Raw genomic sequence first — 18,391 nt, 5'->3', positions numbered from 1 at the left:
CAAAGCCTTCTCCTCTCCAGGCTGAACAACCCCAACTCTCTCAGCCTTTCTTCAGAGGAGAGGTGTTCCATCCCCCTGATCATTTTCCTGGCCCTCCTCTGGACCCGCTCCAACAGTTCCGTGCCTTTCTTATGCTGAGGGCTCCAGAGCTGGACGCAGTACTCCAGGTGGGGTCTGAGCAGAGTAGAGGGGCAGAATCACCTCCCTCGACCTGCTGGCCACGCTGCTTTTGATGCAGCCCAGGATACGATTGGCCTTCTGGGCTGTGAGCGCACATTGCTGGCTCATGTCCAGCTTTTCATCCACCAGTACCCCTGAGTCCTTCTGGGCAGGGCTGCTCTCAATCCCTTCATCCCCCAGCCTGTATTGATACCAGGGGTTGCCCCGACCCAGGTGCAGGACCTTGCACTTGGCCTTGGTTAAACCTCATGAGGTTCACACGGGCCCACTTCTCCAGCTTGTCCAGGTCCCTCTGGATGGCATCCCGTCCCTCTGGAGTGTCGACCACACCAAGAGTGTGAGGAGACTGAAACCAACATTATCCTCAGTGCAGTGAGGGGTAAATGCTTCTGTAGTTTCTGAAAGTCAAAGATCTGCCATTCTACACTTAAAAGAGCAAAACCTGGTTATATTAGATTAACTCAACAGCTATACTGTGCGTGATAAATACTGTATTATTGATAACTGTAACAAGGTGTACCAAATGTACACCTTGTACATTTGGTATTATCTGTATGTGCTAGAATGTTGCTGATTTTTTTTTTTTTTTTCCCCTGGAATAGTATTTTAGGTGATTAAAGAACAGTCTAGTAAATGAGGTAGTCTTGTCATTCTGGGTGCATGGTGCCCTGTCCCCATTAATGCAGAGTATAAGACTAAGCGAAGAGCAGGAAAACTGGTTTAGGAGTAGCAAGTTGTGGTATGTAGTTCTATTGTTGTTTTGTTTTTTTTTTTAAAGCTTTTATTGCCTCCAGAAAATGAACTAACTTGATAAATGAATTTGTTTTCCAGTTGAGTGTTCGTGGGAAAAATAAGAAAGAGAAACTTGAAGACTTCTTTAAAAATATGGTTAAATCAGCAGATGGTGTCATTGTTTCAGGAGTAAAGGTGATTACTGCTTAACATATCAAGATTTAAAACGTATTAACATTGTTGTCCCCTTTTTTTAACGAAGCAGAGTTTTACATAGCTACAAAAAATGGATTTTTGTAGCGATGTCTAACTCAAGAATTAAAGGTAGAGCATGGGAAGGAACCTGTGGCCCTGGATACAAGATAACTGAGAGCTATCTCACTGCTTCTGTGAAAGAGAGCTTTCAGTACTCTTTCTGCTGTTTTATGAAACTAAGCATTTTTTTAACCCATAGATAATAGATAATCTGTCTTCTGTTCTGGCCTGTCATTTTATATAGTGGGAAGGTGCAATAGCTTTGACAACAGCTGCAGCTCAGAAGTTACTCACACTGTGAATTTTACCAGGCTTGTAACATCCTTCTACTGTTTCAAATCTAAGAACAGCAGTAGAGGTGATACTGGTTTTTCCCAGTAGATGGAAGAATGTAACTGAGACAAAAAGGAAAAAAAAAAAAAATTTTAATGAAAATTCAATTTCATTTTGACTTTTCCAAAAGTTGAAAGATTGGGTTTATAACAAGCATAAATTCTTCAGGAGATGATTTTGATCTCCTTTCTTTTTAGTGGTAAATTTCCATTTGCAAGCAAATTAGAGGAGCTGAAGTTCCTGGTTGTAAAATCTTGAGTTTCGAAACTGCTGGAAAGTGGATACAACCACGGATTAATTACAACTTGGAGAAAAATATAAAGTCCCGTCCAAATAACCAGCAGTTTTCATAAGCACATTGTTCAAAGCCCATATTGGAGGCTATTCCATGGTATTGAGCATCTGTGCTATTTTAGAGGGTTTTTAAAATAAATATAAACCAAATATCTCAAATTGTAATACAGCAAATATTAAAATTTACCTACGTTTACCAACTTGAAAGAAATCTGTCATCAAGATCAGCATTCTGAGCTACGAGTTCATATTGTCTCTGCTATGACTGCAGCATTTGTGCAACTGGGTGTCTTTCTTCCCCCTCCCCTTTTTCTAGGTAGATGTCCTTTTACTAAGTACCTGACGTTTATTCTATTTTTCTGTCACCAAAGTGGTAGTTAGTAGTGAAATTATTTCCTTCACTTCAGGTTTAGTTATCTAGACCTTTAAGATGCTTGTTACAAATTCTTAATTCTTAATAAAACTTCAGATCATGATAAAATAAGTGAAGAAGAAATCAGTTTACATAAATGGTGTTTTAGACAATAAAAATAGATTGCATTTCATGTCACAGCAACTGCAATTGCTCTGTACAGAGTGAGTGAAATCCTGTTTTTTAACTTGTTCTTGTTTTTTGTAGGATGTAGATGACTTCTTTGAACATGAAAGAACATTCCTTGTAGAATATCACAACCGAGTCAAAGATGCCTCTGCCAAATCTGATAAAATGACAAGATCACATAAAAGTGAGTTATTTTTCCAGGGTGAAAATAGTACTAGTTAAACTGTACAGAAGTGGTTCGTGAAGAGCAGTAATTTTTAGTTTTCTTTTTGCATGCAAAAAGTTAATTAATTTCTCCAAGTGTAGTTTTTGGATAGTCTAAAGAAGTTTAATCTGACTTTCAAAGTTTAGCCTTTGCTGTAATAGACTAGATGGAGTAAGAACAGCCTGATGCGACACTGAAGATATCTCGATTCTTCATGCTGTCCCTTTGAAGAGAAACACACTTTATGTAATAAAATTTTTTTAAGTATGATTCTTAGTCTTTAAAGTGTAAAGGTGGGTAATATAGCAGTATATGTGATTTTACTCCTAATGAAGCTGCTCTTGATTGGATGAGCTTGCATTCATCAGAGTGCAATTTCTTGGCACACTAGGCATTGCATTACCTTGCTGAGCAGCAAACTCCTATTTAGGCCATTAGTTGTGAACTGGGAAGTCGGGTTTCCATTTTTCAGCCTTTTAGAGTGGAGACTGGAATGTGTACATTCAGTAGCTTGGTTTGCAGGACCCCTTTTCTTACCGAGGTGAGATTTTCCACTTAGCTATTGATTTCTCTTCCTGAGCTGAGTGCTAGCTAATGTGATTTCTGGAAGCTGTAGATAGTCTTCTCAAGTGCAGTGCATTTATTTGAGAAAATGGAAAATCTTTGGTTTAGGACTACTGTGTTTGGTGTAGGATTACTGTGTTTTGAGAAGCTCAGAAAAAAGTTGACCTTTATTGCCCTTGATTTCAAGTTTTTGTGCCTAGATAAATAAAAATTGAACTACTAGATTCTATCTACTTTCTTGAAGTTTGCGTCTGATTCACAGATTCTGTCTTTGCTATCTGCAGCAATACAGTTCACACAAAACCAGGCCACAAACCTTTACGAATCTCCATTAGTAAGGACTCTAAAGTGGATATTGAATGAGACATTAAACCAAGAATTTACTGAGCTCTTCAGATGCTTCTCTTGCCATTGTAGGAAGACTGAGTCTTTCGTAGCTTTAGTATCTATGCTAGGAGATGGAGTCAGTCAGTTACGGCTTAATGAAGTACTAAGGGACCCTGTGTCTTCATTCAGTTCCCACCTTCAGTGGTTTCTGGTGTTTTGCTTGCTTGCTTAAAATGAAAACTGAACTTCATTCATGGTGGTTAGGTACCAACTTTAGGTAGTGAGAGCACCTTTCACGTTGGTTGTAGAACCAGGAAAATTGTTAGAAATGAGGTTTTAGAGGATCTCATGGAAAAGGATTGATCAAACTCGTGACAAAGCTTCACTGGTTTTCAGACTCAAATCACCTAGGATGTTTATTGACAACTTTTCTCAAACTATGAATTGGGCCAAATGGCACCTTTTGAAATTCTGGCTAGAGGAGTAGAGCAACAACCTGGGAAGCCTGTTTTGGAAATGGGTAATCTGTAGTTTATGGATAACTTCTGATCGACAGAGAGCTGCAGGGCTTGCAAAGGTAGAGACTTCCTGTTTCCAGCAGGAAATCTGTTTTTACGTTTAAGTGGGAGAAATAGAAGGGGAGGTTAATGGCTTCCTAATACCATTCTTCACTGTAACCAATTGCACTGATTCCCTTGATGTATGGAGTAATGAATTGGGTGGAAGGTGACCCACTCAATCTGTTAAAACAAGATTGTGTTATTTTAAAAAAAATAATTCTGCTTAAAAGCATATAAGCTTCAAAAATAACAAGCAAATATATTTTCCTGCTTATTGCTTGGATCTGTTAGCGTTTTCATCATCCATTGAGTTTATACTAAAAGCTCTTTAAAAAAAGCCATCTGTGCAAAGATTTGATTCTTATGATTACTGTATAGCAATACCTCACTAGTCAAATTATGCAGCCTTCTTTACAAACCCTGCTTCTAATTTCATTGTTTAAAATGCTTTAACACTAATGCTACTTCAACCAGTGACCACTTTTGTTGATGAGGTAAGGGTTTCCTGAAAATTAGGCGTGTGCTAGAAAAGGTGTTGTGCATATAGCGCTGTATTTTGGTAGTTTGGCGTTTGTATTCAATTCACTGTTCTCAAGCACACAGACTTACTCTTCGTTATCGTTAGACTGTGATTTTTTTTTTTTTTTCAAATTGCTTTAGACTTTAGATTCCGATTTAAATTCAGACTTTAGCCATTGAGTTTGTACATCTACCAAAACAAAACCTAACAAAGTTGCACAATAAATTTACCCAGCAGGTGCTAATTGTATTAAATATTCCTAGATAAATTACAGACTTCATGATTTGGTGAGAGCACCATGTTTATTGTGTGAAGTTAGCCTTTTTAGTAAGTGACATGATTGAAATTTTATTTCTGCTTTTGTGTTAAAGCATGTTCCTTTTAGAAAAACACCTACTCTTGAAGAAAGAGAGGAACTTCAAAATTTTCAGAAAGAAGAGGAATGAAATAGTAAACCAAGTGCTTGTTTGTTTTTCTAGATGTGGCGGATGACTATAATAGAATTGGTTCTTCATTATATGCATTAGGAACGCAGGACTCCACAGATATATGCAAGTAAGATATTGTTAATAACTTATGGGGGAATTTGATAGGTAGCAGTCTTAACGGTGACCTGCTGAGATCGGTAGCTCTCTTGTTATGAGAAAACCAGAATTTATTTTAGTTCTATCACATTAAGAGATTTTCTTCTCTAGTATTTCATTTCTGTAACAGGCTGCTTTAATATTTTTGCTTTAATATTTGTCTGGAAAAAAATGCTGTTTTCTGTAGTTTGTAGAAAGTTACACAGCTGAGATGGAAAAGGCCTTGTAGAATAAGAAAAAACCCCAACTCTTTCACCAGTTTTTTTTTTTTAAGTGCTTTGACATGTGCAGCAAGAACAGGTCTCAGTCTGAGTATACTGATTTTTGTGAGTGTTCCCTGTACCAATATCTTGAAAAATAGTTTTGCTGTTCTGGCAATTTTACTGCCTTTAGGAAAAGAAAGGAATCTACAGAGATCCCTAAAACTTTGAAAATAGAAGAGGGTCTCTATGTCCAGATGTTTGTCCTTTAATCTTTCAGTGATTTGCTTGAATATGAAGTTTGGTGTATCTGAAAGTAAAACTTAGTTAACTAGCTTAAAGATGTTGATGCTTGTGAACACACTTATTAGAGTTAGTGTGATGACAGGTAGGAGATGAGTCTGAAAGTTAACTTATTTTATTAATTTACCTGAATTACAGTGTTATACTTCCAAATGTGGTGATAGCTTATATATCGATTACTTTGATTATAGTATTGAGATTTGATGTAGTCTGTTAGGGTCTGTCAGGAATTGCGCCTGTCTTCTGTCAAAATAGTATGATTTGACTGTAATTCAGTCTGCTGTTATACTGAACCCTTGTATTGTCTCCTGTGATGAAGATCTGCCACATTGTTGCTCAGCCTCCCTGAATTCAGAGTAGGGCATGCGTCATGTTTACTGTGTGAAGAAACGTACATTCAAATTTGAGTGAAGGATGCTTGATAATAGCGTAGGACTGTTAACCAGGGTGGTGGTGTTTGGGGTTTAATTCACAGAACCATAAAGAATCCCTGAGGAGCTGTGCAATTATTCTTTAGTAAAAAACATCCATCCGTTATGCTTTGTTTGTCCCTTACCTTTTCTTAAGTTGTATAATTCCCAGATGTTTGAAGTGCTACAATTTGAAACTATTATGTTCTCTGAGTTCTGTGAATTAAAATTGTAAGCAGTGCCTTTACAGTCTTTATTGCCAGACACAGATTATATTTTGAGTTCTAGAAAGTAATTAGACTGTTCAAATTAATGTTGTAATATAAGCTGTTTCCTTTGTGCAGGTTTTTTCTGAAGGTATCGGAGTTATTTGACAAAACAAGGGTATGTACTATAAAACCTTTTTAGATATATTCTTTGTGTACATCCTGGAGGTGTCAGGATCTTGTGTCAACTAGACATTGATATGTGGATGTTTTATGGATGCTTCTATATGAAGCATTTAAGCAATGTGTGGTAGGGACTGAAAAAGCATAAAATTTCAGTCATCTGTTTTGTAAAATGATTGATCCTTAGGAGTCTTCAGTCTACTAAACATTGCTAGGCAGTCTTCCTGTCTTCTATGTAAATACACTAGTAAAGCTGCTGTTCCTCTAAAATGCTTAGAGACCTGCCATACTTGTTACTGGGTATCGCAGAACTTGTTATGGAAAAAAGAAATGAAGAAATGTAATCCTTAATCCAAAAAAAAGGCAGTCATACTGCTTTTTTCTGGAGCCAAGATCTGTTTCTGCAGTTATTTAACTCAGAAATACTATTGCTGATGCTCCTAACCAGATTTTCAAATATCTTGTCTCTTTTGCCTTATTTGTTTGGCTTGGTAGAGCAGAAGATGCATGCCATGTATCGGGAAAACTTTCGAATGAAAAATGTGTGCATTTCCTAAACACAGACAGTTGTATCTGTATAAATACGTACTTTAAAGAAAATGAAGTTAACGGGATTACTTGCTTTGACCTAAAATATTGCCTTTTAGAATTTTTTTTTTTTAAATTAAGATTTAAAAAATGCACTTGCAGACTCTGTTTCTAAATTTACAGAAATGTCTCTTTCAAATAGAAGCAGATAAGTTTTATTGGGCTTTTGGACCATTTAATACATGCAGTTACACAACTAGTCTGCAAAGACGCCTTAAAAATTTGTTTTCCTTTGATCTCAAAAACAGCACACAACTTCTTGTGCAACTCTTTATACTAGATAAATTTTTGTTTCTCTGCTGTTTTCCTAGTGTATGATACATATAATTGAAATTGGGAAGAAAGTATTTAAAATAGAAAGCTAGTTGTCAATTACTACTCGCACAGTAGGTTATTGCTTACATTTTAATACAAAATCCTAATGCTGCTTCTCGTGATGCATCTTTAAATATTCTGTCACAAATGTATGATCTTAGTTTCTGAAAAAGACAATCTGTCAGTACTGTTGTATATTTTATATTGTATTTACATCATACAAGTGAATACCCAAAGTCTGGATGTTTTTAAATTGATGCTTTTACTTACTGTTTTTCCAGAAAATAGAGGCCCGGGTATCTGCTGATGAAGATCTTAAACTTTCTGATCTTCTGAAATATTATCTAAGGGAATCTCAAGCTGCTAAGGTGAATTTAAGTTTTTTTGTTTGGTGAAATAGTGTTTCTTTTAAAAAAAAAAGGAGAAAAAAAAAAAGATAAGGGATCATCTTGAGAAATACACAGTAGATAGGTTAAAATGCTGCCAGCTCTAGCCTGCAGTTTCTCCCTCAGCTGTAAAAACTGGATCTCTGTTGTACATAAGGAGTAACAATGCAGTTGCTGACTGTGGGACTGACTATTTGGAACTGTGTGATCCACTTACTGTATGATTTGGCCTCGATAATTAAAAATAGTGGAAGAGCTGTTGGTGAATTGTTCATGTGTTTGCAGTGTGTTTGCTGCTTGTAGACTGCAAGCAATTGTACTTCTTTTTAATATTAAAAATGGATACTCCAGATGATCTGCAGGTGCTGATACAATAACACATGGGCCAAACTTGATATTCTGTACCTGCAGAAAATTTCATTCTTAGTGTTGTTTGATATAAGATGATTAAATAATGTAATTGAATGAGGAAGTGTTTGACAGAAAATGTCTGTAGTTAGAAGATCACAGCAGTAACTGCTGCACAAAAAATGCTACTGCTGTTTCTTGGGCCCTGTGTGTATTTCAAATACATAATCTAAATATAGTTTGTTTCTAATCTAAAGAAGCTGTGAAATTTCCCATGATTGCCCTTTCTTAGGCTTTTTGGAGTATCATCTGAGCCATCTGTTGCTAGCTTCTGTCAGACAAGATGCAGACCAAACAATATTAAATTGTGTCTGATCCAGTATGGACATTCCTGTGATTTACAGGATGAAGTAAAGCGAATGCAAACAATTTAGTAAGAACTGAAATACAGCAAGAAAGACTAAAATTAACCTGATTTTTTTTTTTTATTACTTGGTATATAATAAAATCTTTGGGTAGATTCTTGTAAACTCTATACCTACTTTATGGTTTTTTTAATAGGATCTCCTATATAGAAGATCTAGGTCGCTAGTGGATTATGAAAATGCTAATAAGGCATTGGATAAAGCAAGAGCAAAAAATAAAGATGTGCTGCAAGCTGAAACTACTCAGCAAATATGCTGTCAGAAATTTGAGAAAATATCTGAATCAGCAAAACAAGGTATTTGGGTGGTCTTTAATCCTATGTTACTACTTCAAAATTAACAGATTTTAGGATATTATTAATGAGAATAGATTTTTGTTCTGTTTCCTAAGCTGAACTATTATCTTTTAATCAGTATTTACTTATTTTAGAAAGTTCAAATGATATTTTCCCTTGGCTCCTCATAGCTCCATTAGGCAGAGCAAAGTCTAAGTGCAAATTATTTGTTAACCACTTTTTTTATATGAATAAGATAGGATACAAAATGATAATTGGTAGCAGTAAAGGCAAACCTAATCTTTTAAACTATTGTTGAAATTCCCCTTCTGGTTTTATGCATTCTACTGTGAAGGCAGCAGTCTGTTGCAGAGATGATACTACATTAGCAAAGGGAGAGATCATTAAATGAGATTTCACTTAAGTTGCAGCATTACAGTAGCTCTAGAGAAAAGGAACCTTATTTACATGTTGCCTTTTTCCTGGAAACTTACTCTCTCTTTTTTTAGGCTGAGATTGTTGTGAGTTAGTAGTCATCTGACTCATTATTTGGGGCAGATTTGTTCAAGGTTTAAACACCACACTCTTCTGTTTTTATAATTTGAGAGTTGTTTGACCTGTAAATCTGGCTAATGATTCCTATAAATGAGACAGTGGAGAATGAGCGATCCTGTTAGCTACAAAGGTATACCCATAAAGCATACTTGCTTCCTCTGTTCTTCATGCTAGTTTTAGCTTAGTCTCTTCCCTAGATACTTTTATGTGTCAGCCTTGAAAGAACAGTGCATATGGAATAAGAGAACTAAATGTTTAAAAGCATCCACATTGCAGTCTTTTCAAAAGAGCTTTGTGTCCACAAAAGGTTAGCTAGAGGTGAGAAACTGCAATGATGGTTTGCTTTCATCCAACAGTGTAGCAGTATCTTTGACCCCGAAGGTGCTGAGATTAAACTTGAGTTTTTTCCTGTTGCCTTCTCTTACCTTTTACCTCTTCCATCCTGAAGGGAAGTCTGTTAGCGGTTGAGGGCACTAGCAATAATACTGTTAATGAATCCATTTATATTTTCTATAGAACTGATAGACTTTAAGACAAGAAGAGTTGCAGCATTCAGAAAAAATCTGGTGGAACTAGCAGAACTGGAATTAAAGCATGCTAAGGTAATTACGATCCTTTTTGGCCTGTATTTCAACTGATTTTAAATATATGCTTGAATGACCAAAAGAGCTACATTTGTTGCGTGGTATGCACTTCACATTCAGGAAGGGGAATTTGAAGGTAAGCATCATCCAGAAAGGTGAACTTTCTTGAATAATAGAGAGGAAAAAAAAAAAGTATAGGTGAAATATCTCCGAGGGACTGGTGTGCTTGAGGTGCCTTTGGAAAACTCATCTCCCTGAAGACAATTTTGGTTTCAGTTTCATGTTTCTCTGGCTGTTTGATATTTATAGCTGCAGAGTTTGAATACCTGCCTATTTTTAAAACCTCATCTCACCATTTTACTGTGAGATGGGACGTGGTTTCTCCTGTTATCCAGGTGTTGGGGACTTGATGTATATGATAAGCTAACTGTTAAGCATGAGATCACACAGGCCTGTCTGAAGTCAGATCAGTGTTACTCTGAGTATGCTTTTTGAACCTTTTTGCCTTTAAACTATAAAGTGCTAACAGAAGAGGAATGTGGCAGATAGCCTTTGCAGTAAAATAAATTTTTGCAGGAAAAAAACTTTAAGGGGCCTGTACTGCCCTTAAATTTCACAATGTATTTGACGCTTTTAATCCATATGAAATCAATGTTTTTGGTTCAATCAGGTTAGCTGCTCTGATTTCATTTCAAGTACAACAGTCTCTTACTTTAACAGTCCTACAGCAGGAGGTGGCTTTCTTTTAAAAGTCAACTCTTTAGCATTTCTCATTCTCATCACAAATCTGAAACTGCGTTGACTACCAAGCTTTGAATTAACTCGGCATATATCTGTTGAAAGGACTAGTTAAGAGGTGTATAGTGTTGCTGAGTTACTTTGTTGCTGCTTTACACTCTTTTCAGTGGTGTTGACGGTGTCATTCTTCATTCTGCCAAACCCATTGTTTGTAAAACTAACGCACGGTAAAAAGGGTTGTTTTGGGAACTTTTTTTTTTTAATCTTTGTAGGTATAAGTTCAGCTTGATGGGATATTTAGCTGGTAAAGTAATCAGTAAGGTCTGGAATATTCGACTCCTTTTTCAGATGAACAGTGCTTACTTTAATGTGCTGTATCAGAAATTCACCTATATTTCCCCTAAAGTCTTAAAACTTCTCATAATACTTGGCAGTATTCAGCCTTCCTACTTCTTTGTGTGTAACAGCTGTCTATATCCAGTCCTGAGTCTCCCAGAAATCCCCATGTTTGATCATGAATGTACTGGTTATGGGTTTTAGTGAAATTAATAGTCCTAACAGTCATACTTGCAACAGTTTTTATTGATTTGCCATATCATACTTTAATAAGGGAATGAATCCACAGCACTTCTGTCCTGCTTCAGTCGTTGACTCTTCATCATCTCTTGTAACTGATCCTTGCTGAAGTCCTGGCATGCCTTGGAGTGGAATGCTTAAAAAATATATCTATCTTCTAAAGTATCCTTAAAGAATCACTTGTATTAACTCTCTGTGCAAGTCAAAATCTTGTAGTAATATTCTCTTGAATTTTGACAGCTCATAACTGCAGAAGGCAGGGGGGAAATGCTTAATTTCTGTAGCTTTCAACTTACTTGATACGTGCTGCTTCGTGTCCTCAGTTTACCTGGAAGAGCTTGAAGTTTTTTAGCTGTTCTTCATTTGTCACCACAGCTTGTGTTTAAGATGTAGTTCTTCAGATAGTCTGTCTCAGCCTGTGACTTACCTTGTCTTAGTAAATTTACTAACAAGGAGTATGTAAGGCTGTAGTAGAAGCTTTGAACTGTAGTCCTGTTTTTGTAGTCCTGAGCCTTTTCACCTACTTTATCATGGAGTAAGATATATACTTACTCTTATACTGTAAGATTCAGTAGACAGTTGTGAATATTTAAAGCTTTACAATAAAGGTGACAGTTCTTGAAATGTTAACAAATGTTGTGACTTGTTGAATGAAAGGATATTTTGTTTCTCACTAGATTTGAAAGTTCTGTTTTTTTCAAAGCCTGTGTTTCGTATGTGTTCAAAACAAGCTCCTACAGATGGATTGGTTTGGTTGCTGTGCTTTTATTTCTACAAATTCTGAGCTGGATTATTACAGAATTTACAAGTGCAATAGATCATACTTTTCAGTGTTATATAATGGGAAATTTTCTTATTTGAGGATAGTCCTCAAATAAGGACTATCCTCTTATTTGAGGATAGTCTTATGGATAGGTTTTTATTAGTCTGTAGAGAATATTGAAGGAGGAAATGGTTTGGTGGAGACTTTCTGAGGTAGTTCCATAAAAGGAAAAAAGAGGATCTGGAAAGACTTGGGTTTTTTTTGAGACAGCATTGTGCCCTAATGTGTGAAGAGCAATGTTAGGGGAATATGAATGTTTCTCCTTGTCCTGGAGAGGATGTTTTTATGCTTGTTGCAATACAAATCACGAACAATGCTCCCATTTCAGGGAGGCTAAGTCGCCCTGGTTTTGGCTGGGCTAAGCTGGGGTGTTTGTAGACACCTAATGCCTCTTGCAGTAGAGCCAAAAGAGGGCTAGTAGAAGCAAAAAGAAAGCTACTTTTTCATGTAGGCAATAAATTAATGAAGTCAGACCAAAAGTCCCCTGCTTTAAGGTTCTGGACAAAATATTTTGCCGGATGCTGCGGCAGTCCCTGTCTTCATGCTTTTGCAGCTACTGGAGGCAAGTGAAGTTTTAGCAGCCCCAAACTGGAAATTGCTTGGCCTGTCAATGGCATGTGGAGCACAGCACTCCCAAACTTTGCAACGTGACCTGTTCTTCAGGTCTAAGTGCTCTTTCCAGCAAAAAAGCTAACTGGGGAGCGGGGGCTGGGGACAACAGATAACACTGCTGCAGGCCTTTGCTACAAGTCTTCTGCTGTGTTTTTTTTTCTGGAATGAGTACCTCCAGACTAGATGTCATGCAGATGCATCTGTCTCTGAATCGATCTAACCATGTGTCTTCTGGACTTGGAGTTGCCTGGCACAGAAAGCATGGAGGTGAAATCTGATGCAGCAGTGGGTGCTGGAACTCACCTGAGAGGCTGTCTTTGGGAGGAATTCAGCCACAATGAAGGCAGCTGCATGACTTACTGTAAAAAGTTATTTGCTCTGTGTGGAAAGAAAAACACAAATCCCAAAACACAGAGATCGCTGCACTGAAGAAGTCAGAATGACCAAAGTATCGACAGAAGGTTTTGAGAGACAGCTCACATTTCATGACCTATATCAGGCTGTGTGGCTCTACAAGACTGCAGGGTGTTAGGGAAATCAAGCTTTTATAAATCAAGGACACTGCATATACAACTACTCAGCGCACCTTTTCTGCCCAGTTATGTTTATACTACTTCCTTGTAAAATACTTGTTTTGATCTGCTAATATCCTCATATCCTTTCCTGGTTGCAGCTCAAGACTTCTGAAAAAGCTAAAAACGAGACAGTGGGTTGAGATTGCTTTAAGTTGATGCAAGCGCAGACTACTGCCAGGAAGGATGATGATGCATGACTGTTCCTTTCCCTTATGTTGGCACTATTGTGTGCAGCTGCATAGTAAGATGGAGCTAAAAGTTGCTCTGGGTTTTTCTGAGCTTTACTTTCAGTTCTCACAGCATCCCTTGTGTCAAAACACAGAGTTTTGGCTGGGAGGGTCTGAGAATGAGAGCTGCATTCTTATCAGCAGCATGTACCCTAGACTTACCTAAAATAGCTGCCAAACTGCAGCTTTAGATTCTGCTTGGTCTCTGACCTATACTAAACAGACTGATGTTTCTTTTTCTGTGGCCATTCTGTCTGACTATCCCTCTAGGTAGTGTTTAGCTTCTGTTTTGCTAGCTCTGTGTTTCTTCATGACTTCATGCAGCTATAGCTAATGTAAGACCTGATTAAGTGTTTGGGCTTTTAGTGCAAAAGCTGCATTAAACCTATTCAGTATTTTAAACAGTTGGATTTTGAGGTGTTCCTGTGTTGGACTTCATGTTCAAGAAGGGAGGTTTGATAGCTGGTGAAACTGCTAAGGTTATAACCATATACTTAAAGCATTTATAGCGTTGGCTATACTTCTAGCTTCTTTTGACAAATTAATTGTAACTGAGTAAGATAGCCACTTACTTCAAATAAAAAAAATCTAAACATCTCTTTCCAAAAATACTCACATATATGCTCTTGCCTCTATGGGTTTTTGTGGAAAAAGAATCTGTTGCATTACTAGCAACAGATGTCTGTCTGGAACTGACAGAAGAAGGGAGCAAAATCCAGTGCTAAGGGATTTGGTTAAATGCTGTGTCAGTAATTCTTTCTTTCCTGAAAAGGATGTTTCTGTCACCATGGTTCTGCCAATAACTATAATATGTAGAGCTTAGGAGTCTGAGTTGGCAAGAAACACTTTTCTGAATCTGAATTTACAGGACTTTTCTCAAGCTATGCTGATATGTCATCTGTCAGATGCTGCAGCCAGAAAGAGTAATGGCTCACAGCCTCTATTGTCCTTGATTTATTATAATTTAAATAAGGTTGTTCTTGTGAACTTTGTAAATTTGATCTAATGAAAATGAATGATTTGCCTATTTGGAAAACTTCAGTAGACGGGCTCTCTGAGTCTGGAAATGACTGATGTATAAAGGACGTCTTGGTACCCGTCTTTTCTTTAGAGTGCTACATAGTGGCCTGTGAATTGCAAATATACTTCATGCTGCTGATGGGCTGTAAAGAGATTGCCAAAAGATCACTGTCACACTTTTGTTATAGGTAACATGCGTGCAGTCCACAATTGTACTTCACACTGAAGTATTCTGTTTGAAGACTGAAGACTTCAGCCTGAAGTACTCCTTTTCATTCATTACAGCCAATAATCAGCTGTTCAGTAACAGAGACCTTAGATTTATGAGTCCTGTACACTACAAAGATGGGTCACCAAGTGCCCATGCATCTCATGTATATTGAACTTGTTCATATCACAGAATTAGAAGCCTTTTAAATAGCTTGTGACTGTCCTCTGCCAGTATAGGCATAAAGGGACAAAAAGCTGTTGAAGCCGTAACTGAAATCGCTGTCTTCTGGAGAAGACTGAAAAGGATTCAGTAGACACAACTGGGAATCTTCTACTTTGAAGCCTTGAATTTAGTTAATTGCTTAATCTGGATTATAGGAACCTTAATGGGGGATAGAATTACAATTTCTTACCTTTTTGGGCTGAGGGACGAGTGCCCTTCTGCCTATCTACCACAGGTCACTTGGAATGCTTTCAACTGGAAAAGTAAGAATTACAAATTCTTTAGTACTTGTGTGGACTGTTTATCAAGGACATGCAAATCACAGCTACTGATACTGTTTAATTACGTGCTTTTGTTTGAAGTTTTCTTTACAGGTTTCGTTTTGGATCCAAAAAATTTTTAGAAGGAAGCAGTTTCTCCCATGTTTGTAACTGGGCATTCAGACTGTTTTGGTCTTGTTGATAGGAATTACCCTTAACACTGTCAACAACCTAACATTGTTTCTGACACAGAGATTTCAGATTTGGGAACAAATCTAGTACAGCTATTTAATAGTGAATAGCCAGTAGATCTAAACATAAATGAATACACAAAACAATGTGAATACTGTGAATACCAGCGGTTTTTTTCTGGAAAGTAAATCCTGGCTTACTTGTCGATCACATTTGCTTAATTCACAAGGGTATCTTTTTAAGTGTCAGTTCTGTAAATTCATTCATAAATTTGAAAGTCAACTTGTATGATTTTATGGTAGAGTCAGAACGCTTTAAATAGGATTAAAAACTGACCTACACGTGTTTGAAAAGAAGGGCAGAACTTGGCCTTAGAGATAAAGCTTAGTTAATGTTCTGATAATCACTTCTGTAGCTCCGGCTCTAATGGCTAAATCACCTGGCTAAGCATGTAAATCAGTCTGTTGTCTTTCAAACAAGGCCTGTCCTTGAACAGAGCTATGGGCTTAGATGGCCGCTACAGCGAGGAGATACCGAGTGCTGTGGATTGGTTAACACTTCTTGATGAATTCAGTATTCAGTATAATATATGAATACTTCTGCTTTGGGAATAATATCACAGTGACAGAGTAATGGCAGTACTATATAAAAAATGAAAACTTTGTAACTTTGAACTGCATTGCTAAGATAGTGCTCTGCAGTGAATAGTTTTTGTGGCCAGACTAGATCTTTAGTAAAGAAACTTGTGAAGAAACATGGAAAGGGTACTAAATGCTTATTTTTCAGTCTCAAGTTGGCTCCCTTTAGTTACATGACACAATGGCTCCTACATTCAGAAAAACTCTTTAAGATAACACTTACTTACATAAATATTTCTACATAAGCTTAATACCTGTCTGTTCTTCTTTAGTGGTGTCATTGCTATTTAAAAACCATCTTTTTGCCACGGGCGTAAAAGAAAGTAGGGAAATGTGGTCATATTTTTCTTTATTTTTACAGGGTAACTTACAGCTGCTGCAGAGCTGCCTGGCAGTGTTAAATGGTGACACATAAGCTACGCTCCGTCCTCCCACTAACAAGGGCTGCCCTCCTCTGGATTTTGTTTTCATGACTTTAAATAGGCATTTACAGTTCCCTGGAGAAAACATTTGACAAAATGCACATAAGCAAGTTCCTTCTTTCAAAAGAATTAAAACAAACACCTGAAAGTAGCTCCAGACTATATGAAGCAACAGCATACTTGTTATACATACATATTCATGTTTATTTAATCATTATATGCTTTCATTGTTCAGAAACCAAATGCTCTGTTTTTGTGAAAATAGCCAATATAATTATGTTCATGTTATGAATACTATGATACGGCTGCCAATCTTATTTACCTTTGTAAGTAATTTCTGAAGTTCACCATTTGAAGCACATTGTTCAAATGGCCTAAATATTACCATAAGATATTTGAATATTGTTACTATAATGGCATTGTATACACTGTCTTAGTTTTTTTCCATGTACTGATATCAAGAAACTTAAATCTTTTTTTCAATTGTGAACATTTCTTAGAAATTTTGGAGAACTTTGTGTAACCTTTATAACTATGATTTAAACAGAAAAGCAAATGCATTAGTATGTTTGCCTTAACTTGTAGACTAATCCAATTATTGTAAAATAAACCATGAAATCGATGATTTTTCTAAAATTACGCAGACATTGTATCATCTGTAAGCTTAATACTTTCTAGTCAATCAGATTAATTTAATTAGCTTTTTCTCTATTCATCCTGTAAAGCCGTTCAGTAAGTATTGGATTGGTCGGACACTAAATACTCACCCAGTAATTTTTCACTTGCATTCTCAGGTTTATCTGTTTGCCTGTCCGTTTGTCTGTGACTTTCCTATCTAATGTACTTCAATTGTTTTGAGCTTGGTGGCTGACCCCGCAGTTTCTTTGGCAGAAATGCTTTTCAGAGAACAACTTGGTTTTTTTCCAGAAAGGGGAAGTAAAGTAGCAGAAGGGAGTTCAGAAAGTGCATAAAATATCAATGAAGGGTAATACTGCCCCACTTTGATACGGATAAGCAGCTTTGCTTCAGAATATGAAAAGCAGAGGTATACCCAATAAAGGAATGCCTGAAAAGGATCTCATTCTGCTAACTGGACTTAAAACTTAGAGCTATGAATCCAGTTTTATTTGTTGTATTGCTTTGTCTGTCTTGAACCATGAAACTTATCCAAGAGGTGCTGTTCTGTTGTGTAATTTCAGGATGTCATAAAATTAGGCTTTACTCGATGAATTGCTCTTCACGGTGGGATTGGTGCTTTATATGGGTATGTAGGCCTTCAACGGAGCAGCAGAATTTCGGGTGAATGGGGTGCTTGGAGATGGCAGATCAGCGTCGGTCAATGTCTCTGTGGTTACAGACTCCCTGTACTGCCGCACAGAGGTGTGCGCTTTGTTTTGGGTTTGGTTGGTTTTTTTTTTCCTCAGACAGGGTGAACTGCACAGTGTAGCGTTAATTCCCTGCCGCCTTGCACATCAGAACACTTCAAAGGCAGAGAAGTTTCTTAGCGGAACACGCTGTTTGCATTGTGCGTTGAGTTGCGTAGGCATCGCCTCAGCCTTTGATTACCAGTGCCTCATGGCTATTAGCAACTCATCTAGTATGCCTAAGATTTTCCAGCTATGGCTACTACAATACTACTGTGCTGTTCATCTTCCAGATATAACAGGTATAATTCCTAAGGAACTGATCTATAAATAGACTATAAGGGACAAAGATTACGATGTATATACAGTTAACAAAGTTGTAAATATTTTAAGTAGGATGTGGGAACCATTTTTAGATTAGCCCTCGTTGTCCAGTGTTACTAGCTCATTAAATTTTTTTCAAGCCTCTTGGTATTGGGTGTGTCTCTTAAAGCTCTAGCCCCTGACTCTGTAACTGTGAAGAAAAATATTTAAAACGTTATTTTAAACGTAAAATATTTAATAGGACTTGCGACTCCAAGGGGACGAGGAAGAGCCGGGCCGGGCGGCCGGTACTGGTACCGGTACCGGTGGGGGAG

At 37.2% G+C, this 18,391-nt stretch overlaps 2 protein-coding genes across 2 annotated transcripts in view; both read left to right on the top strand.

The window, feature by feature from the left end:
- The window catches only part of SNX6 (sorting nexin 6), a 30,702-nt gene extending 12,687 nt beyond the window's left edge, over positions 1–18,015 (top strand). Inside the window, exons 6-13 of the mRNA XM_009319458.1 lie at positions 1,012–1,107; positions 2,414–2,519; positions 4,991–5,066; positions 6,353–6,392; positions 7,582–7,668; positions 8,596–8,755; positions 9,806–9,891; positions 16,329–18,015. Of these exons, the coding sequence (XP_009317733.1) occupies positions 1,012–1,107; positions 2,414–2,519; positions 4,991–5,066; positions 6,353–6,392; positions 7,582–7,668; positions 8,596–8,755; positions 9,806–9,891; positions 16,329–16,382 (705 nt within the window). The 3' untranslated portion in view covers positions 16,383–18,015. The remainder of the gene's footprint in view (positions 1–1,011; positions 1,108–2,413; positions 2,520–4,990; positions 5,067–6,352; positions 6,393–7,581; positions 7,669–8,595; positions 8,756–9,805; positions 9,892–16,328) is intronic.
- Positions 18,009–18,391, top strand: part of EAPP (E2F-associated phosphoprotein) — a 6,546-nt gene continuing 6,163 nt past the window's right edge. Inside the window, exon 1 of the mRNA XM_009319457.1 lies at positions 18,009–18,055. Coding sequence (XP_009317732.1) covers positions 18,009–18,055 — 47 coding nt within the window. The remainder of the gene's footprint in view (positions 18,056–18,391) is intronic.

Source organism: Pygoscelis adeliae, unplaced genomic scaffold, assembly GCF_000699105.1.
Source record: "Pygoscelis adeliae isolate BGI_AS28 unplaced genomic scaffold, ASM69910v1 Scaffold71, whole genome shotgun sequence".
Lineage (NCBI taxonomy): Eukaryota > Metazoa > Chordata > Aves > Sphenisciformes > Spheniscidae > Pygoscelis > Pygoscelis adeliae.
The sequence above is the reverse complement of the archived record's forward strand: the minus strand, read 5'-3'. Positions and strand labels throughout refer to the sequence as shown.